The sequence below is a fragment of the Pongo abelii genome, chromosome 16 (genome assembly GCF_028885655.2).
Source record: "Pongo abelii isolate AG06213 chromosome 16, NHGRI_mPonAbe1-v2.0_pri, whole genome shotgun sequence".
Classification (NCBI taxonomy): domain Eukaryota; kingdom Metazoa; phylum Chordata; class Mammalia; order Primates; family Hominidae; genus Pongo; species Pongo abelii.
The window spans coordinates 31,006,265-31,034,116 of record NC_072001.2 but is presented as its reverse complement, the minus strand read 5'-3'; the positions used below and the strand labels follow the sequence as shown (position 1 = coordinate 31,034,116).

The window sequence follows — 27,852 nt, the reverse complement described above, 5'->3', positions numbered from 1 at the left end:
AAGGCGATCTGCCCTTACTCCAGTTGTGTGCCATAAAGTCAACATCAATACTCTCTGGAGGCAGAACAAAGTTTATTAGGAATGCCATAAGACAACACAAGACTAAACGAGAAAGACCAAGAAAAAACACAATAGAAACATACATGTAAGGAAGAAACTTTTTTTTTTTTTTGAGACGGAGTCTCGCTCTGTCACCCAGGCTTGAGTGCATTGGCACGATCTCAGCTCACTGCAACCTCTGCCTCCCAGGTTCAAGCGATTCTCCTGCCTCAGCCTCCCAAGTAGCTGGGATTACAGGCACGCGCCACCATGCCTGGCTAATTTTTGTATTGGCCAGGCTGGTCTTGAACTCCTGACCTCAGGTCATCCATTCACCTCGGTCTCCCAAGTTGCTGGGATTACAGGCGTGAGCCACCGTGCCTGGCCCCAGTATTTTGCCAAAATTTAAAATAAATAAATGTTTTTTTTCAGGTTTGTGCTCAGACTCTCTTCTAAACAGTCACGTGGCGGCTTACTCTTCTCCAGGCCTTGCTGCTGGCTTTTACATGTTTATTGTTTTTGCGTTCTTGTCATTTGCTCGGTAGATGGCAGCTTCCAGGTGCTCCTAAGGGGCCAGGAAAGAGAGTGAGAAGGCACGGAGGTTGCCAGGTCATCCCGCTTGGGGCCCCGCCCTCATCACCTCCCTCAACCGGGTCTCCTGCAACTATTGGTGGCCCATTTCGGCCACCGCTTCGCCCTGAGCTTCCTGCTGCTGCAGCTGGGCAGTGCCTCCTTCTCAGAGGCCAGCTGCAGATAGGTGGCCACGTACTGCTGCAGGTGACCCAGGTAACGGTCTCGCTGCTGCTGCAGACTCTGAGCCTCTTGGCTCTTCAGCTCCACCTGCAGGATAGGTGTCAGGGTAGGTAGTGGCTGGCTTCCAGATTCTGGGCCCATAAACAGGGTGGCGAGGATACTGTGGGGCTCTGTCGCCTGCCCAGGCCCCTTGCCCTGGCCCCTTCCTCCAGGCCTAAATGACTGCCTCCCTTGCCTAGAGGCCCATGCCTCCCTCCCCAGCCTCAAATCTCATACCCTTCTTCCCACCATTTCAACTGTAGGCCACAGACTGGTGGAAAAGCAGAGGGAGCCAACCACCATCTGCTAAGTTGTGGTGAGGTCGTTCTGTATGATCTCCAGGGTTTCCACGCACCTTCGTCTGCTCCCCCCAGAGCTCGGCCTTCCACCCCAGCTCCCCCAGCCTCTCCTCCAGCTCCTGCAGCCTCACCTCTAGTTCCTGCATCTTCTCCTCCTGGTGCCGCAGCCTCACTTCCTGTTCCCACATCTTCTCCTCCTGCCTCCGCATCTTCTCCTCCTGTTCCTGCATCTTCTTTTCCTGCTCCCCCATCTTCTCCTCCTGCTCCCCCATCTTCTCTTCCTGTTCCTGCATCATCTCCTCCTGCTCACGTATCTTCTCCTCCTGCTCCCGCATCATATCTTTCTGCTTCCGCACCTTCTCCTCCTGCCTCCACATCTTCTCCTCCTGCTCCCTTATCTTCTCCTCCTGCTCCCTTATCTTCTCCTCCTGCCTCCACATCTTCTCCTGCTGCTCCTGCCTCTTCTCCTGCTCACGTATCTTCTCCTGCTCGCGTATCTTCTCCTGCTCCTGCCTCTTCTCCTCCTCCTCCCGTATCTTCTCCTGCTCATGTATCTTCTCCTCCAGCTCCCGTATCTTCTCCTCCTTCTCCCGCATTATCTCCTCCTGCCTCCGCATCTTCTCCTCCTGCTCCTTCCTCTTCTCCTGCTCGTGTATCTTCTCCTGCTTGTGTATCTTCTCCTGCTCCTGCCTCTTCTCCTCCTCCTCCCGTATCTTCTCCTGCTCATGTATCTTCTCCTCCAGCTCCCGTATCTTCTCCTCCTTCTCTCGCATTATCTCCTCCTGCCTCCGCATCTTCTCCTCCTGCTCCTTCCTCTTCTCCTGCTCGTGTATCTTCTCCTGCTCTTGCCTCTTCTCCTCCTCCTCCCGTATCTTCTCCTGCTCGTGTATCTTCTCCTCCAGCTCCCGTATCTTCTCCTCCTTCTCTCGCATCATCTCCCCCTGCCTCCGCATCTTCTCCTCCTGCTCCCATATCTTCTCCTCCTGCTCCTGTATCTTCTCCTCCCATTCCCGTATCTTCTCCTCCCTCTCCCTTATCTTCTCCTCCCGCTCCTGTATCTTCTCTTCCTGCCTCCACATCTTCTTCTCCTGTTGCTGGTTCAGGTGGTTCCACAACTCGTTCTCTTCCACCTGGGCTTGGAGCTTTGCTGACACACTCTGCAGCTCCTTACCCAGGTGGCCAGCCTCTGCATGCAGCTGCTGCTGGAATAGTGAAAGTGTTGGTTTGAACCTCAGAAGGAAACAGACTCATGAGCTAGCCATATAAATGTAATTTATAGGCCAGGTGCGGTGGCTCACGCCTGTAATCCCAGCACTTTGGGAGGCTGAGGCGGGCAGATCACGAGGTCAGGAGATGGAGACCATCCTGGTTAACACGGTGAAACTCCATCTCTACTAAAAATACAAAAAATTAGCCGGGTGTGGTGGTGGGCGCCTGTAGTCCCAGCTACTTGGGAGGCTGAGGCTGGAGAATGGCGTGAACCCCGGGGGCGGAGCTTGCAGTGAGCCAAGATTGCGCCACTGCACTCTGGCCTGGGTGAAAGAGCGAGACTCCAACTCAAAATAAATAAATAAATAAATAAATAAATGTAATCTATAAAATAATGGTTTTCATCCAGGATCCTTTACAGAAATATTTTAAGCACTAACTCTGAGATTCTGATTCCCCAGGCAGGGCCCCAATTTGTACATTTTTAGCACACTCTAGAGGATTCTATGGTGGGACCAGAACAGGGACCCAAATTTTCCAGCTCTTGGCTGGAGCTTCCCCATACCCTGCATGATCCCTAGACCATGGTCCCAGCCGGGTGGGGCTCCCACAACCCCCGGGGCTGCAGCTGCTCACCTGTGGCAGCAGGAGCTTGGCCCTCTCCAGCTTCCTTTTTAGCTCCTTTACATTGAGCTGGATCTCAGACTTTTCAGATTCTACAAGTCGAAGTTTTTCTTGTAGTTCGGCGTTTTTCTCCTTCAGCTCCTCATCGGTTATGCTATGGCCAGAGGCAGTAGAGAAAGGAATGAACGAAAAACAGAAAGGACCGCTTTGGTGATCAGCCCTCTACTTTCAGCCCACAACCACAGAACTGTGGCATTGGTAGGGACCCCAGGAATTAAAAGTCACAGGTGGCAGGCCAGAGAGAAGACATGAGTTGCCTGAGGCTACCCCATGAGTCAGTGACACAGCTGGAACTAGAGCTTCCCTGTGCACACATGAAAACCTGTAGGAGCCTCTCCCCATGCTCACCTGTACCCCCCACCTCCCAGCACACCACCCACGCTAAGGGCCCCCAGACCTCCCATTCCACCTTCCCCCATCCTACGTGTTCCTGTACAGTTCCAGACTCAGGGCGTCCCTCTCCTTTGTTAACTCCTCGATGTACTGCAAATAGAGAAAGGTTAAGTCAGGACAGAGCAGGCAGAGGAGTAGCTGGATGACCAGGAACAACAGCCACTGTGACTACTCCACAGTAACACTTCCTCACTCTCAATCACACCTGACATGTTCTCAAGGCATTTCCAAGCCCATGTTCTCATTTGTTTTTCTTTGTTTGTTTGTTTGTTTTTTTGTTTTGGCAGAGTTTTGTTCTTGTTGCCCTGACTGGAGTGCAATGGCATAATCTCGGCTCACCACAACCTCCACCTCCTGGGTTCAAGCGATTCTCCTGCCTCAGCTTCCCGAGTAGCTGGGATTACAGGCGTGTGCCACCACACCCGGCTAATTTTGTACTTTTAGTAGAGACGGGGTTTCTTCATGTTGGTCAGTCTAGTCTTGAACTCCTGACCTCAGATGACCCGCCCACCTCGGCCTCCCAAAGTGCTGGCATTACAGGTGTGAGTGAGAGCACCCGGCCCTCATTTGTTTTTCAGAGAACTCAGTGAAGGTGGAAGGGACAGGAAAAGAGACTGAATTTAGGGCTGGCTAACAGGGGCCCAGAGAGCTCAGATAATATTGCTATTGTTATTACTCTTATTACTACCACTGTTGGAACCTTTATTGAGTGCTTCACCAGGCACGATGCTAATAATCCCATTTAATCCTCACAACCTCCACAGGAGAAGATTACCATTATTATTTCTATTGTGTAGATGAAAAATGTGTGGCATTAAAGGTTAAGTGCTGCCTAAGATCACTTAGAGCTGGAATTTCAACACCCAGGTATATCTGATTCTCTAAGCCCATTCTTTCGCTGGAGGTAGGGGCACAGTTAAGAAGGAGGAAATTAATCCTTTGTTGAATTTTTGAAAGGATGATACGTTCGCATAGTCCAAAACTCAGAAAGTCCAGAAGGGAAATATCTCCCCCCCACACTGTGCCTCTATCCTGAGTTTTTTAATGAATCCTTACAAACATGTTTTATATATATTACCATAATATGTACACACACACACATATATACCTGCTCCCTCTCTCCACACAAATAATAACATACTCAAGATACTCTTCTGTACCTTTATGGTACAAGTACCCTAACCGCCACTTAGGACTTGGCCAAGGCCACAGCCAAGGATGGGCAGGGCGGGCACTTGGCCTCTGAGCTCTATGTCCAGTGCTCGCTCCCCACAGTGCTCCCCAATTCACCTGCAGCAGCCGACTCAGCCCCAGTCTGCCTCTAACAACCACACACAAAAGCAGCAAGAAATGGCAATGCTGCCTTCTGGGCAGGACACTCCATCCTACAGAAGGGAACTTTAGGCTCACTCCTCTATCTGCAAAGCTGGGCTACCAGGGGACGGGGCAGTGGTTGAACTCACCTTATCCGCCTTCTTCTTCTGTGTAGTGACGGCAGAGAGAGCCTCCTCTAACTCTCCTGCAAACTTCCATGAATCGTGCAGGCGGCCGATCAGATCCCTGGCCTCTCCTGGAATGAGAGACATTCAGATGTGGCCCAAAGGACTCCCCCTAAAGGCCTGTCAAAGTGCCAGGTTCAAGGATGATGGGGTGCCAGATTCCTACCTTCCAACTGCTTGACAGCTTGCTGGCTGTAATAGAGTGCCGTCTGAAGCTCGGTTTTCTGACATGTAAGGATTCGTATGGTATGAACCTGGGCCTTTGGGAGAAAAGACAAGCAAATGCTGAAAGAGAAGCAAAGAAACATTCTCCAGAGGACAGGAGGGAACTTCACACCCTCCACTCACCTCTAGCTCCCTCCTTAGAGCTTCCTGATGTTGGTGGTTTGCCTTCTTTTCCTATAGAAAGAGGAAGACAGAGCTCTTGCTAGGAGGAGGCAGAGATGGCACAGCAAGAGACATGCCCCCAGAATGGCACCACTGCCCCAGGACAGGCCCACCCATGGGACCAGTTTATCAGGGACCCTGTGGGGATGGGGTGGAATAAGGGGGGTGAGCCTTCTTCCCCAGGCTGGGAGTGGGGGAGATGAGACTGGGGCCTCTACATCTGAGTGACCCCAAACCCAGCGGTCATGTCGTGAGCAAACAAAGAAATCGCGTTACTTCTTCCAGCTGAGCTCGGTTCTGTTGTTTCTGTGGGGAGAGTCAAAGGAAGGTGACTGAGGGTGGCCCCCTCGACTCTACTCCCCAGGCCAGGAAGCGGTAGGCAGGGGTCAGGAATGGATTTAAAAGGCACAGTTCTCAGACCCAATGGGAACACAAACTGGTAAACTCTCCTCAACTCCCAAAGAAGAAGGATTTGGGTCTTTGTTGGTTTCTGCCCCCAGCCACGGAACTCAAAGTCTGAAACTAGATTCTCTTGGAAAGACAGTAACAGAAACCTTCAGAGATGGAGTGTGAGAAAAGCCCACCCTTCTGCCAACTTGTGATTTAGAAAGGTGCATTCATTCAGCAAACGTTGAGCACATACAGGCCAGGGACAGTTCCTCACAGCGGGGATAGAGGTCAGAAAAGGCAGACAGGAGCCCTTGGCCCCGAGGTTTCCATTCTAGTGGGCCTTTAACTGTCAGGCTCTCAGAGCTAACAGAAACCTCTGATACTCTCTAACTCTACCTCAGGAAATGCAAGCCCAAGAAGGAGAGTTTACAGCAGGCCCTGGACTAGGGATTAACATAAAAACACAATGACAAATCCCATTTAAACTTCACAAATACAAGTAAAACAATACCACTCCTGTTTTACAGATGTGAAAAGAGAGGCCCAAAGAGCTCAAGCAATTTGCCCTAAATCATATCCCTAGCAGATGGAGAGGTAGGATTCAAACCCAGAACCCTTAACCAGTACCTGGCAGTTCTTCCACAATCTTAACAATTACCCTCCACCACCCCTTGGGCCCTCTGTCCCCAGGAGCCTGGCCAGCCAAGACTCACATCCTCAGGTGAGTGGCAACCACCAGAAGTGGTTGTCTCAGGGTTAGTGCCATTATTTATTTTCTTCTTTTTGGTGTCGCTTGCTCCTGCACCAACACTAGGGTTGGTCTGGGCATGATGGTCTGTCAACTGTGGAAAGGAAGAGCAGTGATACTCATGAGAACTACAAGCTCCTACAGTCACATCCTGCTTTACAGTTTATACTAAATACTCTTGTAGACCATCTGATTTAATGCCACCAACTGTAGGAAATGTTGTCACAATCAGTTAGTGACTGAGAGAGATTGATACCATGGCTGAAAAAAAAGGCAGTAATGGAACTTAAACTCAGTTTTCTGACTCTGAGCTCTGGGATTTTGCCACAAATCAGCAGCTGCCAGGGACCAAAACCAGAGGCATTGGTAGAAAAGCAAATATTAAGTAGGCAGGAACTGTACACTCTGTGGTTTAGAGTTATTCACCCTCACACATCTGTTAGTGTTAAGAAGTGCACCAGTACCTCTCAAACCTTTACATCAATGTATCCTTATGGCAGAAGGCAGCCTTTCTGTTAAATCTGGGAATTTAACAGAAAGAGGACAACCCAAGCCTCATTTCAGAGAGAAGTCTTGTATACTCTTATAAATCTATGTGACTTTCATCCCTAAGTACATTAATGTTTTGTCTCTCAATAGAATCAAGGGAAACTGATGCTTCAGAAAGATGCCCCATATTTATCCTGTGGCACTCAAAGTACCCCAGGTTGAGATGAGATGAGGAAGACTCAAGCTGTCAAGTCCAGTTTCCCAAGATCTGTTCCGCAGAAGATAAGCAGATCTCACTCCAGAAACCAGTGACTGAGGGGCACTCTGGTTCAAGAACAATGGAGAATTCAAATCTGAGGTGCAGAACTCAGAAAAAATGTTAAAGTCTCTCTGGAGAGTAGAAGCCTGGGAGAAAACCAAACCCAACCCATTCTCCCATTGCCACCCAGAGACACTGTCAACATGTTGAGCTCATGGGGGAGGTGTAGGCTTTTCACACTGTCAACGTCTGTGATAAGGAAGTCAGGCAGCCTGAAACCTCTCTCTTCTAGGTCCCACAGTCCCCATTCCCCTTCCAGCTGGAAACCTGTGCTGCAACCAGAGGAAACAGAAGTGGGCAAGAACACTTAGGGGACTGGGTCCTAAGACCAAAGGCTGGTCTCATGGTAGTAATGACAGTTGTAGAGGGACTGTGACATCACTACATTCCACTCCTTGGTGGAGTGGCGGGGGGGGGGGACATATGAGCGCAATGCCCAAGTTGCCACTTTGAGACTGGGGAGTGGGGGTAACAAAATTGGGACCCAGGTCCTTGGAGACGTGACCTCAAAGAGCCCCGTGAGGTCAGGCTTGGGGCGGCAGGAGGTGAGGGCCAAGTACGGGACAAGGAGCCCCAGGAGTCACATCCCCAAAGTCACCCTGTGGCAACTGGTGAGGGCAGGTTCTGGGGCACCCAGGTCCTTGGAGATGTGAGCCCAAAGAGCCCAGGGAGGTTGGGTTTGGGGTAGCAGGAGGTAAGGCAGAGTATGGAGTTGGAAGCCCCGGGAGTCACCTGCTCAAAGTCACCCTGGGGTGCTGGGCAGGGCAGGGGCAGGACTCATGTGGGGGTTGGGCTGGCTGACAAGATTTTGGTGTGGGGATCCCAGATGCACTGGGGGGGCCCAGCCTGGTGTGCCTCGGGAGTGGCACAGACTGGCAGCAGTTCGGCTGTCAGAGGGGGCCTTGGCTTGGGTTGGGGTGCTGGTGCGTTTACCTTTTCCTTGGCCTTGGCCAATTTGTTCTGTTGGGTTTCTTTGGACATCATGGGTTGGGTAGGGAGGTGGGGATGGGTAGGGAGGTGGGGGTGGGTAGGGAGGTGGGGGTGGGTAGGGAGGTGGGGATGGGTAAGGAGGTGGGGGTGTGTAGGGAGGTGGGGGTGTGTAGGGAGGTGGGGGTGTGTAGGGAGGTGGGGATAGGTAGGGAGGTTGGGGTGTGTAGGGAGGTGGGGGTGTGTAGGGAGGTGGGGATGGGTAGGGAGGTGGGGTTGGGGCCACATCAGCATGATCCAGGTGAGGACAACTATACACCTCCAGTCACCTCTACGTTGCTGTGTGACTGAGCCAGAGGAGGCGTAACCAGGGCTGCACTGGAATGCAGAATAGGGGCGTGGCCTTAATGCTTGAAGCCCATTGGCCAATGGGAAAGATGAAAGGAAAAGGAGGCGTGGCCAGACAGCAGCGTGTCATGAAGGACCTGTGTTGTCACAAGGAAAGCTGCCCATGCAACTGCTGTCCCCGCCCACTCCAGGAGAGGGGCGGGGCTGGCTTTCACTTTAAAAACTTTAAAACTTTATTACCTCAATTGAGGTACAAATCCTATTAAAATGGAAATTTTATAGTGTGCTTGATGATTGATAAAGCAGACTTTAGTATCCAACATTCCAATAAGATAAAGTAATCACAATGTTTTCTCTTTTTTGGAAAAACTTTCTCTTATTCTCCTACGTTAGTGTTAAGTTAAAAAAAAACAAACAAACAAGAAACATGTCTAATATCTTTAAAAACACAAAGCTTTTGAGCCCGGCGTGATGGCTCATGCCTGTAATCCCAGCACTTTGGGAGGCTGGGGCGGGTGGATCGCCCGAATTCAGGAGTTCAAGACCAGCCTGGCCAACATGATGAAACCCTGTCTGTACTAAAAATACAAAAGTAGCTGGGCATGGTGGCAGGTGCCTGTAATCCCAGCTACTTGGGAGGCTGAGGCAGGAGAATCCCTTGAACCTGTGAGGCGGAGGTTGCAGTGAGCCAAAATCATGCCACTGCACTTCAGCCTGGGCTACAGAACGAGACTCTGTCTCTAAATATATGCATACACACACACACACACACACACACACACACACACACACGCACAAACCTTTCCATTTAATAAGCACTCAAAGTTCTTTACAAGGTTAAAGCAAATACAGGACCCTTCTAAAGTAAGGCTAAATGCTAAGTGATGGGGGAGAGAATAAGGACATAAATAACTCCCACTCTCATGAGGTTAATCACTAAGTCCTATTTTTCTAGAATCATCTGGCCTCTAAGCCCTGAAAATGAAACTGAATTTCTCACTTGATACTTGGCTATGACTTGCAATCATGAAAACCAAGAATTGTGTTATGTCACTGTGTATTGTTTGTTACCTGGGATCAAGGGTTGACTTTTTCATGATTTGCTCCATTACCTGTGTGCTTCTTATCCCAGACCAAACTAAGCTTTTTTCTAGAGTTCTACAATTTACAATTAGCATATAAGAGTGGTTCTAAAAAATGTAGTCTCTGGACCAGGAGCACCTGGGAAATTCTTATAAATGTAAATTCTCAGGCCCCACCCTAGACCTGATGAATCGGAAACTCTGGAGTAGGGCCCAGCAATCCATGCTGCAATAAGCCGTCCAGGTGTTCAGGAACCTCTGCCATACAGCAGGTAGAAAAATGTGTTTCCTTCTGTAGGTCCAAAGCCAGGGATCCTATATGTTCTGTCTCGATATGAAACAATGACATGCAATTAAAAGACATAAATCTCCTTCCTACTTCCACCCTCCAGCCAGTGCGTTTTATTTTTATGAGTTCAATAAGAAAACGAGTGGCAATCAGAGATTTCATCTAAAAAATATATTTACAGGTATCAGTTGTCATCCAGCCTGATCTCATCCAATATCATTTCTATCCTCTTACATCTAATGTTTTAGAAAAGGATCTTCACAGTGTAAGACTCAGGTGCACTGAAAGTTCTATGATAAAAGACCAAGTAGATCTGAATGTCCAAACTTACTAGAGAAGAAAAGTGGACTCATTGGCTATATTTTCAAATTGCACTCAACAGGAAATTAAAGTTTTGAATTTTTTTCACCTTCATCCTTCCAAGTTAATAGAATTAAGCCAGAATACTCCATTCTTCCAAAGCCTCTAGACAGGCAAACTTTTACTGTATTACTCCTTGCTTTTCAATGGATATAAAGCAGAGTCCTGGTAGGCACATTTTGTATACCTGCAAAGATGCAAAACTAAACAGTTCCCTCTGTTCAATATTAAAACAAAAGTCCTGTAAACCTCAGATGGTGAGTGTAATACTTCAGCACTAGCACGAAAGCCTCAAATATAAAAAGATACCAAGAACCTCACTAGGAAACAAAGTAAGCTCTTGGCCGGGAGCAGTAGTTCACACCTGTACTCCCAGCATATTGGCAAGCCAAGATGGGGTAAGTCACAAGTTCAAGACCAGTCTGGGCAGTATAGCAAATTCACATCTCTACAAAAGAAATTTAAAAATTAGCTGGGCTTGGTGGCACACACCTGTAGTCCTAGAGCTACTTGGGAGGCTGAGGTGGGAAAATCACTTGAGCCCAGGAGTTTGCAGCTGCGGTAGCTATGATCATGCCACTGCACTCCAGCTGGGGTGATAGAGTGAGATCTAGGTATTACATTCTGTCCTGCTCCTGTTTCCACTAAAATCACTAAGTTAAAATGTGTTCATTCAGCAGGATAAAAATTAAGTGAAATTTGATTTCGGTGCTTTGCTAGCAAAAAATAAATAAAGTGAAATGACAAATTACTTACTGGGAGAAAGTCTTTGTAACCTCATTGACAGATAAAAGGTTTGTATCCTTAGCCTATAAAGAAATCTTTAAAATTACTGACAAAAAAAACATGAATGATTTCCAGCAGAAAATGGGCAATGGAGAAACCGGCATGTCCCGCAAGAATAAAAATGGCCAATGAGCAAATGAAAAAGATTCAAAAGCACTAGAAATCAAAGAAATGTAATGAAAACAATGAGATTTTCTGCTTAAAGACCAGCAAAGATGACAAATGGAAGGGGGAACCTGGAGCTCTCTCCCTGTTGGTGGGAGTGTAAACTGAACCAATTTTCCTACAGGATAATTGGAACATTTCTTTTAAAAATCCTGAAACAGTTTTATATTATTTTCCTCTAGGAATTCTACTTCTATGAATTCAGTGCAAAAATCCTCACTCGAGTCCATTAAAATGTATATACCAGGAAATTCACCTCTGGGTGGCAGCTATTCACTTAACATACATCCGGCTATAGGCCGGGCGCTGTGGCTCATGCCTGTAATCCCAGCACTTTGGGAGGTCGAGGCGGGCAGATCACAAGGTCAGGAGATGGAGACCATCCTGACTAACACGGTGAAACCCCGTCTCTACTAAAAAAAGACAAAAAATTAGCCAGGCGTGGTGGCGGGTGCCTGTAGTCCCAGCTACTCGGGAGGCTGAGGCAGGAGAATCGCATGAACCTGGGAGGCAGAGCTTCCAGTGAGCCAAGATGGCACCAGTGCACTTCAGCCTGGGCGACAGAGGGAGACTCCATCTCAAAAAAAAAAAAGAAAAATACATCCAACTATTAAAAATGATGATGCCAGGATATATTTCTCCCATAGAAACATGTTTAAAATATAGTAAGTGACAAAAGACCATATGTTATGATTCTACTTTTTAAAATGTTTATATGCATAAAAAGTGTAAAAAGCAACAAACCGGAATGTTTCCAGTGGCAAAATTAAAGATTTTTCTTTATATTTTCTCATCCAAATTATTAGAAAAAAATGTGATTTCCTTTATAATCAGGGAGAAGTGTTATTTTCATTTATTTATATTTATATTTATTTTCTTTTCCTTCTTTTTTCTCCTGTATGTATCCCATGCAGGCTAGAGAGCTTAAATCGCTGCCTCTTGAGGGAAATCAGCCCATTTTCAGGATGTGAAGTACACAAAGCTGCCCTATCTTCCCTTTATTTTTATTTTTATTTTTATTTTATTGATTTACTTATTTATGTTGAGATGGAGTCTCGCTCTGTTGCCCAGGCTGGATTGCAGTGGCACATCTCAGCTCACTGCAACCTCCATCTCCCGAGTTCAAGCGATTCTCCTGCCTCAGCCTCCCGAGCAGCTGGGACTACAGGCATGCACCACCATGCCCAGCTAATTTTTGTATATTTAGTAGAGAGGGAGTTTTACCATTTTGGACACGCTGGTCTTGAACTCCTGACCTCAAGTGATCCATTTGCCTTGGCCTCCCAAAATGCTGGGATTACAGGCATGAGCCACTGTGCCTGGCCTGTCATATTATTTCTAAACATTTCAGTGACATTTCCATTAAGTTAAATCTAATTCTTACTGACCTGATCTCTTATCCTCCGTTTAATGACATCTTCTAGTTGAAAGGTGTTTCCTCTGTAATCACAGGTGCTAAAGAAAATACAACATGTATTCATTAGGTAGATATCCACTAAACCGCTGATTCTCGCATTGTAGTCCTTAGACCCTCAGCATCAGCAACACGTGGGAACGTGTTAGACATGCAAATTCCTGGGCCAGCCCCACACCTCCTGAATCAGAAAGTGGGAAAGAGGGACAGCTATCTGTGCTTTAATAATCCTTGAGATGCTCCCTGAAGTTTGAAAACTACAGAACTAGAATACATATGGTAGTAAGTGCTCATACTTTATCCAAGTTTCCTAGGGACTCTTCCCCTCTTTTCTATTCTCTTTTCCATTGAAATAAAATGAGAGCTCATTTTGACTTAATGGATATAAGAAAGAAGGCAAAGAGATGACCAGGGTTTCAAGTTAGAGTTCAAAGTTTAATCAGTGAACAGTGACAGGATGCAAGCCTTCTAAACCGATTACTGCAAGAAAGCTGATTATAATCTATACAGTAGGTATCATTAGTGTATTGATGTTAAATTTTTGGAGTGTATTAATGGTATTGTGATTATATAGGAGAATGTCCTGGTTCTTAGAAGATATCTGCGAAAGTACCTAACAGTGAAATGCCATGATACTGGTAACTTACTTTGAAATGATTCACAGGGGAAAAGGGCACATATACAATCTTCCATACACGGAGGAGAGAAAACAAATATGACAAAACGTCAATTGGTGAATCCAGTTGAATAGCATACCGATGTTCACTGTATTATTTTATCAACTTTTCTGTGTTCTCAAGTTTTTAAAATAAAAAGTTGAGGGAAAAGAAATATCACCCTAAGTCTTTCTATGAAATGGAACCACAGAAAAAGCATAGAAGTGAACACTTTGCAGAAGAGGGCACCGCACCCATCCGGACAGCATGGTCAAAGTGCAGGGTCCCCTCCAGGAGGCTCTTCTCTGGTCTCTTCTGTGCTGTCACTTCCCCCACACGCAGCCAAGGTTTTTTTCTAACAACTCTTTTTCTAAAGGTGTAATTTTTTCATTCATCTAAGCAAGAGACAAAAGAATTAGTATATATTTAGAAAATAAAATTACACTTATACTTGTGTAAAAGCAAAAAATACTTTGAAAAGTGGGGAAGCAAGAAATGCACTGTTCTACAATTCTGTTCTGTTCTCACCATCTTTTTATTCTTCCAATGACTTCCTATTCCTGCTGCCTATGGTGGGGTGAGCTGTAAGTGATTTCTTTTTCCTCATTGATTTAAAATGTCATGCTTATAATATACTAAACTCCCCCAGAAGCATTTGGGTTTATTTCTGGGCTCCATTGTATTCAAGCGATCCATCTGTTCACAAGCCACTATCAATTTTGATTATTAGAGCATCCTAAAGTTAAGTTAAATAATTTTTTTCTGAAATGGAGTCTTGCTCTGTTGCCCAGGCTGAAATGCAGTGGCACAATCTCAGCTCACTGAAAGCTCTCTACCTCCCGGGTTCATGCCATTCTCCTGCCTCAGCCTCCCAAGTAGCTGGGACTACAGGCACCCGCCACCACGCCCGGATAATTTATTGTATTTTTAGTAGAGATGGGGTTTCACCATGTTAGCCAAGATAGTCTCAATCTCCTGACCTCCTGATCTGCCCACCTCAGCCTCCCAGAGTGCTGGGATTACAGGCGTGAGCCACCGCACCCAGCCAAGTAATTCTTTGATTAGGATATTAGTATTTGATGGAGCCTGACCCTTTTGACTCTAAACTCAAATTCTTATTAACTAACTTCTAAAGGACAGCAATTATGACTTCAGTGTATAAAATGCCAGCTTTTTCAGCTATCTTACAGAATTCTCTTATTTTTCTAATATCGATTCAGTTTATCCATTTGACCTTCTCTCCAAACACTAATGTTTTCATTTTAGTATCCCTAATCTTTTTTATTTGTTTATTTATTTATTTTTTTTTGAGGCAGAGTCTCACTCTGTTGCCCAGGCTGGAGTACAGTTGCATGATCTCAGCTCATTGCACCTTCCACCTCCCAGGCTCAAGCAGCACTCTCACCTCAGACTCTCAAGTAGCTGGGACCACAGGTGCATGTAACCATGCCCAGCTAATTTTGTATTTTTTGCAGAGATGAGGTCTCACCATGTTGCCCAGGCTGGTCTCAAACTCCTGAGCTCAAGTGCTGGGAGCTCCTGAACTCCCAAAGTGCTGGGATTACAGGTGTGAACCACTGCTCCCAGCAGTTTTCCTAATCTCTTATCTTTATCACACTATTACCATGTGAGATTACTCTATGTATGCAACTGCTGTAGAATTTGAAAAACAATTAATGCAGTGTATAATAGCAACAGCTGAAAAAAATCATATTGTCATATTAATTGATAGAGAAAAAGCATTTGACAAAATCCAACACCTACTCATGATGAGAGAAAAAAAACTCTAAGAAAATTGGAGATAAAGAATAGGAATGAGAGTGACCTTCCTCCACTGATAAAGAACATCTACAAAAATCTAGAGTTAACATCATAGTTAACATGAAGGCCTAAAAATGCTTTCCCTACAAGGCCAGAAACAAAGCAAGAACATCTGCTCTCACCACTCTTATTCAACATAGTACTGGAAATTCTAGATATTAAAATAAGGCAATAAAAATAAAGGGCACACAAACAAGAGAGAAAAAAACACAACTGTCCACATTTACAGATGACATGATTGGCTGTATAGAAAATCTCCTGGAACCTGCAAAAAAAAAAAAAACAAAAAAAAAAACAACAACAACAACAAAGAAAATCCTAGAACTGATAACTGAGTTTAGTAAGGTTGTAGACGATAAAATCAACAAACAGAAAAATCACATCAATTAAATGTGGAAACTGAAATTAATGATGTAATACCATTTACAGTTGCTCCCCTCCAAAAATAAATACTAGGTATATACTTAACAAAACATGCTGAAATTATAGAATGCTAATAAAAGAAGGTTTAAAAAAAACTAAATAAATGGAGAGAGAGACCACGTTCAAGGATCAGCAGACCATATAGTAAATATGTCAACTATCCCTGTATTGATGCATTAGTTTAATGCAAGCCCAACAAGGTTTTTGCAAAAATAAACAAGCTCATTCCAAAACCTATATGGAAAAGCATATAGGTCCCAGAACAGCTAAAACAATCTTGACACAGAAGAATAAAAGGAGAGGAATCACTCTGCCCAATATTAAGCCTCATTATGATCCAGTAATCTTAATTATAGTAATCAAGACAATGTTGTATTGATAAAGGGACAGACACACAGATAATGGAAAAGTTTAGAGAACCCAGAAGTAGCCCCACACAAATATGCCCAAATGATTTTTGACAAGGTACAAAAGTAATTCAATGCAGGAAAGATAGCCTTTTCAACAAATAACACCAGAGCAATTAAATAGCCACAGGCAAAAACCAAAACCAAAAGAAAACCTCTAACTAAACCTTATATTTTATATGGACATTACCTCAAAATGGATCACAAACTCAAATGTAAAACGTATAAACATAAAAAATATTTTTTAAAACATGGGAGAAAATCTTTGGGTTCTAGATAGAGTTCTTAGACTTGACATCAAAAATACAAACCATTAAAGGAAAAATTGATAAAGTGAACCCATTAAAATTCAAAACTTTGATTCTGTAAGATATCCTGTTAAGATGACAAGCTACACATGGAGAGAAAAAATTTGCAAACCGTTTATCTGACAGTGGACTCATGTCTAAAATATATAAAGAACCCTCGAAATTCCATTTTTGGCCAGTAGAAGCTCCTTCACGTTGGCTCCTGCATTCTTTTTAAGATGACCTTAGAAGTCTCTGATAACTTCCTCACTTTCAGGAAAGACATATTCCAGCCTCAATTTGTTCATTTCTGGCCTAAATGTAATGCTGTGCCAGAGACTCAGAACCTATTTATACAAGAGACCATGATTTGAGTAAAAAATGATATTTGCAAATTAAAACTTGAATGATAGCTTCTTAGTGTTATAAACTGAATTCTGTTCCCCCCAAAATTCATATGTTGAAGCCCTAATCCTCAATGTGACTATATTTGAAGATAGGTAAGTATTTAGAGATAGGGCTGTATTTGGAGACTTAAGGGGGTAATTAAGGCTAAGTGAGGTCATAAGGGGGGTGCCTAATCCAGCAGCAATGGTGTACTTAAAGGGGAGAAGACACTACAAGTGTGCACACACAAGGGAAAGGACATGTGAGGACACAGGGAGAAGGCAGCCCTCTATGTAAGCCAAGAAGAAAGACCTCACTAGAAACCAAACCTGTTGGGACCTTGATCTTGGATCTGTAGCCGATGAACTGTGGGAAAATAAATTTATGTTGTTTAAGTTGCCCTATCTGTGGTACTCTGTTATGACAGCCCGAGCAAACCAATACACGTAGATAAAACTATGAAATATATAATTTCCTTAAAAAGAAAAATAAATGAGTTTATCCTAACACTTTTGAGTCAAATTAAATACGAGAGAATTTTATTTATGTTTTTATAATTGAACATTTTATTTTACACTAATATTGGTCATTATTGGAATTAGCAAAATTATTAGTTTTCTCTTACCATATATATAGAGACCATATATAGATATATATATATAGATATACATACAAACACACTATGGAGACATATATATACCATATATATAGAGAGAGGCCACTTATATATATATATACACACACACACCATATATAGAGAGACCATATAAACACACACACCAGAGAGTATATATATATATATACACACACACACGATATATATATACGCACACACATACACCATATATATCCATATATATAAATATATATAATAGTTTCAAATGGCAATACACATATTAACACTGACAACAAGAACACTGAATGCAGTTTAAGGTTTCTTAATGGGATTTTGGTCACTAAAATATATTATGATAGAAATATTCTGCCATAATACTGTGATTTCAAAGCACTCGCTTTAAATATCTCTTCTCTGGGGAATCATACCACAAACGTGACACACAGATGGTTTTCAACATTTAAAGACCACTTTATTTTTATCATTTTTATTTTTCACATTATATAAAACATTTACATGGCTCTTAAGTCTAGACCATAAAGCAGGTACATTCAGAGAAGCATAGCTCATTCCTGCCCCTGCACCTTCCTTATTCTCTTTCTAATCCTGTAAACTATCACTCTTGTTAACTTATCTAACTTTCCATTTTGTCTTTTGTAAAATATTAGTAAAGGCATATATCTTCTCTGTTTTCACCCCCTTTCTTAGACAAAAGGTATTAATAGTATGCTATGAATAACTGTTCTACATCTGACTTTTATCAGGATAATAATATCTTGTAGATGACTCCATGGCTGTGTACGGACATCTTCCTTGGGCCTTTCCACAGCTGTGTAGCCCTCCATTCTGGGGACGGTGGTGGTTGGCAGAATGCTAAAGATTGCCCTGTCCCCAAAGCCCCACCATCCTGGCTGTTCAAACACTAATCTAGATACTTCAGCTGGTCCCCAACTTACAATGATTCAACTTGCCATTTTATGATATTTTAGTTTGCGATGGTACAAAACAATATTCAGTAGAAACCATATATGGAATACTCATACAACCATTCTGATTTTCATTTTCAGGGTGGTATTCAATAAATTACATGAGATATTCCACACTTTAGTATAAAACAGGCTTTGTGGGCAGGGCGTGGTGGCTCACACCTGTAATCCCAGCACTTTGGGAGGCCAAGGCAGGTGGATCACTTGAGGTCAGGAGTTCGAGACCAGCCTGGCCAACGTGGTGAAATCTCATCTCTACTAAAAATACAAAAGGTAGTCAGGCATGGCGGTGTGCACCTGTAATCCCAGCTACTCAGGAGGCTGAGGCAAGAGAATCACTTGAACCTGGGAGGCAGAGGCTGCAGTGAGCTGAGATCATGCCACTGCACTCCAGCCTGCATGACAAAGTGAGACTCTGTCTCAAAAAAAAAAAAATAGGCTTTGCATTAGATGATTTTGCCCAACTGTAGGTTAATGAAAGTGTTCTGAGCACATTTAAGGTAGGTTGGGCTAAGCTATGATGTTCAGTAGGTTAGATGTATTAAATGCATTTTTACATGGTATTTTCAACTTATGATGGGTTTACTGAAATGCAACCCCACTGTAAATCAAGGAGCATCTGTATTGGGAAGTGAGTTTGAAGACATAATTAAAGTTCCAATTCCATTAATCTTAAGATACACAGATTACCTGAGTGAGCCTAAGATAATCAAGTGAGACATTTGAAACTCATTTTCTCTGACTGATGGCAGAGGAGGGAAGTCAAAGATGTTTGAAGCATGAGGGGGATGAGTCCCTGCTTCTCAGGGCATGAGAAGCAATCTTGCTGGCCACCAAGAGAAAGTAAACAGTATGCAGTAAACTGTCAATGAAGAAGAAGGACAGATTCTTGAAGCTGAGAGTGAACCCCAGCCAAATACCAGCAAGAAAGTGAGGATGTCAGTCCAAAGACTGCAAGAAAATGAATTCTGTCAAGAATCAGTGAGCCTGGAAGAGAACCCCGAGCCTCAACTGAGAATCTCAGCACCAGCCAACACCTTGATATCAAGTGTGTGAGCTGTGAGCAGAAGATTCAGTTATACCAAGCCCAGACTCCTGACCCATGGATACTGTCAGGTTAATAAACGAGCACTGCCTTAAATCATGGAGTCCGTGGTAATTTTCAACTTCCAAAATACGAAGACAAGGTAACAAGATTCATCTGCTTTAGCCACATTTCCTTTTGCTTCTGCCCTTGTGGTTTCACACCTTTTAATTCTTTTATTCTCATTTGAGAACAGTATCAGAAAAGAGCATGTTCAACCAGAAGATGACCGCTATTATTTCCTCGACTGGAAATCCTCTTCCATCTGTTCATTATTCCTCCTAAAATTCTTGGCACTTGGCATGTGAGGTCTCCTGGACCTCCACTCCATATTTCTTATTGTTTCCTCTCAAGTTTCTATGTCTTTGCCATCAGCTCTGAATGGTTCAATGTGCCCTTTCATACTGCCTTTCAAAGCACCAATGCTATCCCTAGTAGAGGCCATTCCCTTCAGTTCTAGACTTTCGGAAACAAACAAATAAAAAAACCCACTGCCTTCTCCATAGAGTTTTCAATATTTGTTAAAATTCTTTTCTGTCTCTTCCATTGGTTCTGCCTCCATAAGAAATGCCTGGTCTGGCTGGGTGTGGTGGCTCATGCCTGTAATCCCAGCACTTTGGGAGGTCAAGGTGGGCAGATCATCGAAGACAGGAGTTTGAGACCAGCTTGGCCAATATGGTGAAACCCTGTCTCTACTAAAAGTACAAAAATTAGCTGGTCGTGGTGATGAGCACCTGTAGTCCCAGCTACTTGGGAGGCTGAAGCAGAAGAATCACTTGAACCTGGGAGGCAGATGTTGCAGTGAGTGGAGATCAGGCCACTGCACTCCAGCCCGGGCCACAGAGTGAGACTCAGTCTCGAAAAAAGAAAAAATACCTGGTCTTCTTGTTCTTTCCCTTTCAAGTACTATGTTTCCCTAACTGGGCTGGGACAAATCTCTGCCTACTGACTTCTTAACCTACTCAGCACCCAAGCAGGACAGGTGTGGCAAAGAAGCAGGTAGTAAGAGGGAGCTGTTCTTTTCAAGGGCAGGAAGGTGACATGGTCTTTCTTGAACCTTACAGAGGGGGACAGATAGGCCCACCATTTCAGTTCTGCTCGAGATCTCCTGGGAATAAGACTGCAAGCCCAAATCAACATATGTAGAAAGCATCTGCATTTTAGGCCCTACAGAAGCTCCGAGTTCTACTACTCGTGCTGAGCGTAGGAGCCCAAGGACAGGGGCACCATCTCTGCCGCACAGTGCAGGAAAAATGGAGCCTACCTTACCTCTCCCACAAGGCTAAGGTCATGTGCCAGACCCTCCCTCTCCACTCACCCTGCTTGTTGTGTTGCTCCAGAAAGTGAGAAGAGTGGAGGTCAGTGTCCTTTCAAGGAAACATTCAGTGAAGTAATTAGATTTAGAAGAGCATCATGTCCACAAACTTCTCAAATGGGTCAGAAAACACACACACACTCACACACACACGCGCGTACAAAGTGAAAGAGATAAAGACAGAGAGACAAATTATAAAGTAAACATAGTAAAATGTTAACATTTGGTGAATGTGGGCAAGGGATCTATTGCAATCATTTACACTGTATGTCCAAAATTAAACTCAGTGCCTACTCTAAACGTGATACTCCTACTCTGAGGATCCATCTACTAGCCAAACTCAGAAGTCTGGATACCATCCTTGCCCCTTCTTTCCTTTCTCCCACACCCAATTAACCCCAAGCTCTGTGAAAATGACACCCCCACTATGGCTGTCTTATTTCTTTACACCATTATATCTTTCCTGAATTACTACAACAGGCTTTATCTAATTTTCCTTCATTCCATCTATTCCACAAATTTTAGCCACAGTGGATCCTCAATAAGAGCAAATATAACTCACCTATAAAATATTCTCAATAGTTACACTACCATTAAAAGGAAGCTAAAACTCATGGCATATGAGGTTCTTCATTGTCTGGCTTTTCATCATGTTTCTAAAATCATGTATCATACCATCAGCTCCACTGAATACCCTCAACACTCACCACGAGGAAATAAAAAAAGGAAGATGAGAATATTGAACAAAGAAAAGTGGCAAAGGGAATCCCAGGATGATTCCAAGGTGATGGCCTTCAGCAGACAGTGGACAGCCTATCTGTGTGGAAGCTGCTCAGAGGCCCCCAGAGAGAACTCAGGAGAAAAAACTGACCGACTAGCTGAAGCAACTGAATGTAATCTGAAACACAAAGTGATGTCAACAAAGAAAGGCCCACTAGATATTGATCCACACAAAATTAACAGGCCGAGTACATATGCATGTTGGAGCTTGTCTCATGTCCTATTTCCAAATAAACACCAAAGAAATCTAAGATTCAAGATCTAGAATAGGCCATGGCAGGTAGGAGTACAAACATATATACATATATATATATATACATATTTCAATCTCAGACTGGGGAAAATGTTCTTAAATAATTTATTAGAAAGAACAGAATAAGCATGAGAAATATAAATACAAAAAATGTTAAATGCCACATAGCAATAAAACACTATAAAGAAAAACACATAAACTAGAGAATATATTTGCAGCACATTTTTTGAATCAAGTGGTGATTTTCTTGATATATAAATATCGGTAACTAAGAAAAGAACTAAAGAACTAAGAAAGTAAGAGTCCTAGAAACAAGTGAAACCTCTGATCTCTTCCATATGGAATGTCACATTAACCAAGGATAATTTAAGGTATTTCAAAAAATACAGAACATAGGAGGCAAGTTTCATATAAAGCTATCCATACAAACCTATTTCATATATAAAGACAACAAACAATGAAAATCAAAAACATTTCAGCTGATAAAACCTCTTTTTTTTTTTCTTTTGAGACAGAGTCTCACTCTGTTGCCCAGGCTAGAGTGCAGTGGTGCAATCTCGGCTCACTGCAACCTCCACTTCCCAGGTTCAAGCAATTTTCCTGCTTCAGCCTCTTGAGTAGCTGGGACTATGGGCTCGTGCCACCATGCCCGGCTAATTTTTTGTATTTTTAGTAGAGATGGATTTTCACCATGTTAGCCAGGATGGTCTCGATCTCCTGACCTCGTGATCTGCCTGCCTTGGCCTCCCAAAGTGCTGGGATTACAAGCGTGAGCCACTGTGCCCATCCCAAAAGGATTTTTACATGGTAGCTCATAAATGTTAAAGCCTTCATTTATCTGCTAAAGGAAATAGAACTAGCATTTATCATGGGTTTACTATGTGCCAAGAGTTATACTGGAGGCTATTATACAAATTATCACACTTAAAACTGTCAACTTTCTATGGCATATTAGTGTGCCCATTTTGCAGATGAGAAAGATTGAGGATTAGAGATGTGACGAGCTTGCTAAGGCACCATAGCCTGGCTGGTACCCAGTCAGTCTGACTTCAAAGTGCACGTCTTTCTCTTGATACTACTCAGTGGAAACAGCATTCCACTGGGCATTTAATTCTTCATTCTTTTTTTCACACTTAGTAATCCTGGATATAGATGAGACTATGTATTAAGTCTTTACCTGATTTATCTCATTTGATCCTCATGTTTTTAGGAAGCACATGCTGCCTTCACCTTTATTTTACAAATGAGGAAACTGAGGCACAGAGACTTTAGACATTTGCCCATGGTTACCTGGTGGAGTGGTGAAGCCAGTATTTAAACCCGGCTCTATTTAATTTCAAGGCCTCTGTCTTTTTTGCAATAGCACGCTGTCTCCCTCAAGACCACTCCCTGCCTCAGATAGAAAGAGAAGAAAAATGGCTAAAACAGGCGAATAATGTATCATTAAGAAAATTCATGGTGACTTAGTTCCTGAAGCGGGAAGCAAAAGGGCCGGAGGCAGATAGCCAGTCTAGCACCAGTGCTTGCAGGCTAGGAGTTCACATAACTCACGGTAACTTAATTTGCAAAGATCGTTCGTCCAGAACTGGGTGGGCGGGGGTGTGGGGGGTGTTGGTTATGGTGTATTTGTGTGAGTGGAGCCTAGGAAGGGGCTGGACTCTCTTGGTGAGCAGTGGCTGTCAGCCCAGGGAGGGCATACTCAAGCCGCCTGCGGGAGACCAGCACCCTCTGCTGGCATTGGAAGCCACCTTCCAACATCAAGCAAGCCTGGTGTGTGTGTGTGTGTGTGTGTGTGTGTGTGTGTGTGTGTGTGTGTGTGTGTGTGTGTCATTGGGGAAGCAATGAGATTTGAAAAATTTTATTTCTTTTTTTTGAGACACAGTGTCGCTCTGTCACCCAGGCTGGAGTACAGTGGCGTGATCATGGCTCACTGTGGCCTCGACCTCCTGGGTTCAAGCAATCCTCCTGCCTCAGCCTCCTGAGTAGCTGTGACTACAGACGTGCACCACCATGCCTGGGTAATTTTAACGTTTTTTGTAGAGATGGGGATCTCACTATGTTTGTTACCCAGGCTGGTCTCGAACTCCTGGGCTTAAGTGATCCTCCTGCCTTGGCCTCCCAAAGTTTTGAGATTACAGGCATGAGTCCCTGCAGCTGGCTGAGATTTGCGAGATTTCTAATGCATACAGTAAGTAAAAATAATAGCTGCCACTTGGCAATATAACATTGGGGTGGGGAGCAGGAGCTGTTTTAAGGGTTTTACATCAATTTATTTGCTCTTAGGTACTTTACATACTGCATCTAATTTAACCTTTACCCCGACCCCCTGAAATAGGAATTATTGTTATGACTTCGACTTTTCACACGAAGAAGCTGACAGAGAGATTAGGTCATTTGCTGGACCACTATCAAGTGGCAGATCTGGGGCTTCAAAAAGTGGACTCTGACCTTGCAGATCTGTACCCTGGAAATGACCACATTGCCCTTCTTTGAGTCTGGAGTGCCCCCAGCAAGTCTCCTTTTACAGAGCCTCACTCAGAGCAGACACACAGGAAGGGCTCAGTGCTTCTGAAAATGGTAACCAGGCTGGGACTTGGTGGTGAGTTTGCTGCTTTTTGTATTCAAGCTCAGGGAGGCTGTAGACTTGCTGGGTGGCTGGCCTTAGAACTCCCTGCATCTGTCTGAACCAGAGATAAGCCCTCAGCCAGTGCTCAGCTTGGCCCCCGGGATCTGCTTGTCCAATAGTAACAACGTTATGATAGTACATTTTGTTTGAGTAAGACAAAGAAGACAGTCCTAATGAACAATGCAAAGAAAAACATTTAGCACCTAGGGAGGCACCAGTCCTGACATATCAGAACAGACAGACCCCTCACCCCCCAGGGTCCCAGGAGACAGTCCTTCTGCCTCCCCCACAGTATAGCCAAGGCTTTAACCCTTTTACTTACTGGAATGTAGGGAGATGAGGGCATTGGAGGTGGAAGATGAGGTCAGGGCTGCTGGGAAGAGTGGTTTGAGGCAGCTACTATTTACCAATGAATATGGAAGAATTTCAATATTTTAACAGTTGGTGTGGCCATGCTGGCTGAATTCTGCCATCCTTACTGTGGGTACTGGGGTAACAGTAGGAAGTAACTTATGCAGGGGTTACACGAGGAAAAGGAAGTAAAGTTCCTGCTTCTACTTCAGAGCAGGTATTCAGTCAATGAGCATTGGTCTTAATAGCCTGCACAGATGTGTGCGTGTGTGTGTGTGTGTGTGTGTGTGTGTGTGTGTGGTTGTGGAGTGGGGAGAATGAGCTAGTCTTGCTGACTCCAGACCTTGTCTTACCATCCATTGCTTTCATCCTCTTCAATTGTAGCTGAGTCTGGAACCCAGAGCCTGAGGCGGGTTGTGGATTCCTTAACCAGTCTATGGTCACTTTGCTTCACTAGACACCTCCCTGAGTTTTACAGAACTGGCTCAGTTTGTCCAGAGCAGCTGCCCATTTGTGGAAAAATTGAGGCAGCCATGATAGAGGAAGCGAAGGCCTGGCCGTGGAGGGCTGGCTGCGGGAAGCCACCGTGTGGTGAGGCTCTGGTTTATCTAGGAAGACCTATACATATGATCTTCTATCTGTTCTTTCCATGAACATTTGTTGAGTGCTCGGTGTCTGCTAGCTAGTGGCTGTATATTAGTGATCAAAACAAACATGGTCCCTGTCCTCCTGGCATTCACAGTGACCCAAGGGAGATGGATAGCATATAAACAAACAAACCAGCACATCAGTGTGATTATAAATGTGATAAATGTAATAGGAAAATGATTAGGCTAACCTCCCCACGTTCCAGCAACCAAAGCAGGAGGAAAGTGTAGTCATGGAGGTCCCCCCTGTGGAGGTGATGATTCTATTGAGACCTGGTGGATGAATAGGAGTTTTCCAGGTAAGGAGTGAAGGGTGGGGTGTTCCAGGTAGAAGGAACAGAAAAAAAAAATCATGACTTCAACTGAGTGGTTAGATTACAAAAGCAGACAGAAAGGAAGGGGAGGGGAGGGAAGGGAAAGGTTAAGGAGGAGGCAGCTACTAAGGCCCTTGTCAGCCCTGCTGTGGAGAGGGTTAGTTTTATTTTATGTATAATTGGAGTCCATTGGAAGGTTGTAAACAGGGGGATGACAAAATCTGATTTAAGTTTTGAAAAATATCTAGTTGGTTGCTGTGACCAGATTGTATTGAGTCTAGCTTGTAGAATACAAAGATGGAAGCAAGAAGTCCAAGTGGGATTCAAATATTAAAAAGCCCCCACCCTTATAGGAAAAGACTGATTGTTCTTTGGTCTTAGTAATAAGTAACCACCAGAACTGGTCTTAAATCAAATAGGTTAATGGCAACTCATCTCATTGAATCTGCAGCTGAAACCAAGAAATCAGTGATAGTCTGTGCTTTGAGAATCAGTCAAGCTGCCCCAGATTCACTGCAGTATGTTTCTCAGGCTGATGTCACCCCTCTCTCTGCTTGGAAACCAACTTCATCCCAAAACAAATTCTTCCCCAAACCTATATAAGATTAACAGTTTGTTTTGCTCATCCAGACTATACCTGACCATCAAAGGGCTCCTGTGCTTAAAGAAGCAAGAAATGCAGCTGGTTGTAGACACTAAGGGGTGGTTTTATCCTCTAGTAGAGGTTGCCTTAGGCAGATCAGGCTGCTACAACAAAATACCATAGGCTGAGTGGCTTAGAAACAACAAATATTTATTTCCTACAGTTCTAGGGGCTGCGAAGTCCAAGATCAAACTGTCATCAGATTTGATGTCTAATGAGGGCTACCTTATTGGTTTACAGATGGCCATTTTCTCACTGTGTCCTCACATGGCAGAAGGGGAAATGAGCTCTCTGAAGTCTCTTTTATAAGGGCACCAATCCCATTCATGATGGCACCACACTCATGATCTAATCACCTCCTAAAGGCCCCACTCTAAATACAATCACATTGTGGATTAGTTTTCAACATATGAATGGGTGGTGGTGTGGGGGGCACATGGAGCAGCTATTCAGTCTATAGCAGGGATCTTTACAGTCATCCAGGCTATCGATGGTGATGGTCTGTTCTCTTGTCACTGCTGAGAATGTCATCTTGGGGTTTATTCTCTGACCCTCCCTGGGCCAGGTGCCTATGACTGACAAATCCTTTTCAGAAGGACATTATCTTTCCTTGAAGATTTTATGTCTTTATTTAGGTGTACGGCTGCATCTTGTCTCAGGGGATGTTCTGCCCCTTCAAGGGAATGTGTCAGTTGGGGCTGAGTCAGGAGACAGAAACCACACCAGTTATATGAACAGACATAAGTCAATAAAAAGAATGGTTAACTGGGTATAAAGTTGTTAAGTTGGTCCCTGGAAAGGATCAAAAGGACTCTAAGGTCTCATGGGGGTGGTGACTACATAAAACATCTACCACCTCTAGGGCTGAAAGGAACAAAGGAAGGACATTGGAATTATTAAGACTTAGAAACTGGTCTGCAAGTTTTGAAGAAACCTGCAAACTGGACTCAGCTGGTGTTACAAGAAGACACTGCACCACTGTTGCCAAGGTGAGTAAGTGATGCTCAAAACAATTCCCCAAAAAGCAAACAAGAAAGGGCAAGTCCTTTTCCTCTTCCCTTGAGCACCCCCATTAGCAGGGATGAAGAGAGCTGCTGGTGAAGCAGAAGTGCAGTTTTTCAGAATTCCAGCTCCAGCACCACAGAGCAGGGTATGGAAAGTTGGGTTTGGAGCTGAGAGTCCGCAGCTTAATTAGTGGAACAGGGGCCATTGTATTTCTCTGTTTCCATCCCACTTTTACAAAGCATTTAATTATCAGAGGTCAGCCTCATTTCTAAGATTTGGAGAAGTCATCTCATTGTCACTTCAAGTGCTTCTCTTCAGTTCCTTTCTGTTCAGTTGTGGGAGCAGATGCATGTACAATCAGCTGTACATGGGATGTACAACATGTGATGCTTTTCGTGAATGAAGGGCTGGAGGAGGTGGCGGAATGTGGGGACATGTGGGGACAGTTCAGCCTGAATGGTTCTAATCCTTCGAAGTGGTACAATGCACTTGTACTAGGCATTGAAGGATGAGTGATGAGTAGAATTCCAACTGAGTTGACAAAAGAGTCACTGTAAGGCCCATTTTACAGAAGAAGAAACTGAGGCCCAGAGAGTTTGTTTCTGCAGTCAGAAAGAACCACGTCCCTCCAT

The 27,852-nt window shown here is 44.2% G+C and overlaps 1 protein-coding gene across 3 annotated transcripts; it reads right to left on the bottom strand.

Annotated features, from left to right (window-relative positions):
- Positions 1-54: 54 nt before the first annotated feature.
- LOC100439011 (golgin subfamily A member 6-like protein 1) lies at positions 55-8,518 on the bottom strand. Of its 3 annotated transcripts, XM_054532445.2 has the most exons (10): positions 8,182-8,518; positions 6,406-6,534; positions 5,579-5,608; positions 5,264-5,314; positions 5,082-5,175; positions 4,880-4,986; positions 3,448-3,506; positions 2,976-3,117; positions 1,262-2,332; positions 55-604 (listed from the first exon to the last, which is right to left on the bottom strand). In XM_054532445.2, the coding sequence occupies exons 1-10, from the start codon at positions 8,467-8,469 to the stop codon at positions 542-544; spliced, it is 2,034 nt and encodes a 677-aa protein (XP_054388420.1). In that variant the 5' UTR covers positions 8,470-8,518; the 3' UTR covers positions 55-541. The 3 variants fall into 3 exon arrangements, with proteins under 3 accessions (XP_054388420.1, XP_054388423.1, XP_054388422.1); XM_054532448.2 differs by lacking the exon at positions 5,579-5,608 and having other exon boundaries at positions 61-604; positions 1,262-2,329; positions 8,182-8,510; XM_054532447.2 differs by lacking the exon at positions 5,579-5,608 and having other exon boundaries at positions 61-604; positions 8,182-8,496.
- Positions 8,519-27,852: the final 19,334 nt, after the last annotated feature.

What these genes read in the sequence shown, in the direction of transcription:
- LOC100439011 (XM_054532445.2), bottom strand. Translation starts at nt 8,469, where the DNA reads ATGCTGATGTGGCCCCAACCCCACCTCCCTACCCATCCCCACCTCCCT. An exon ending in GTTGCCACTCACCTGAGGAT is followed by an intron (nt 5,609 to 6,405) that starts GTGAGTCTTGGC and finishes CTCTCCCCACAG; the next exon opens with AAACAACAGAACCGAGCTCA. An exon ending in CCAAGCTCCTGCTGCCACAG is followed by an intron (nt 2,333 to 2,975) that starts GTGAGCAGCTGC and finishes TCACTATTCCAG; the next exon opens with CAGCAGCTGCATGCAGAGGC.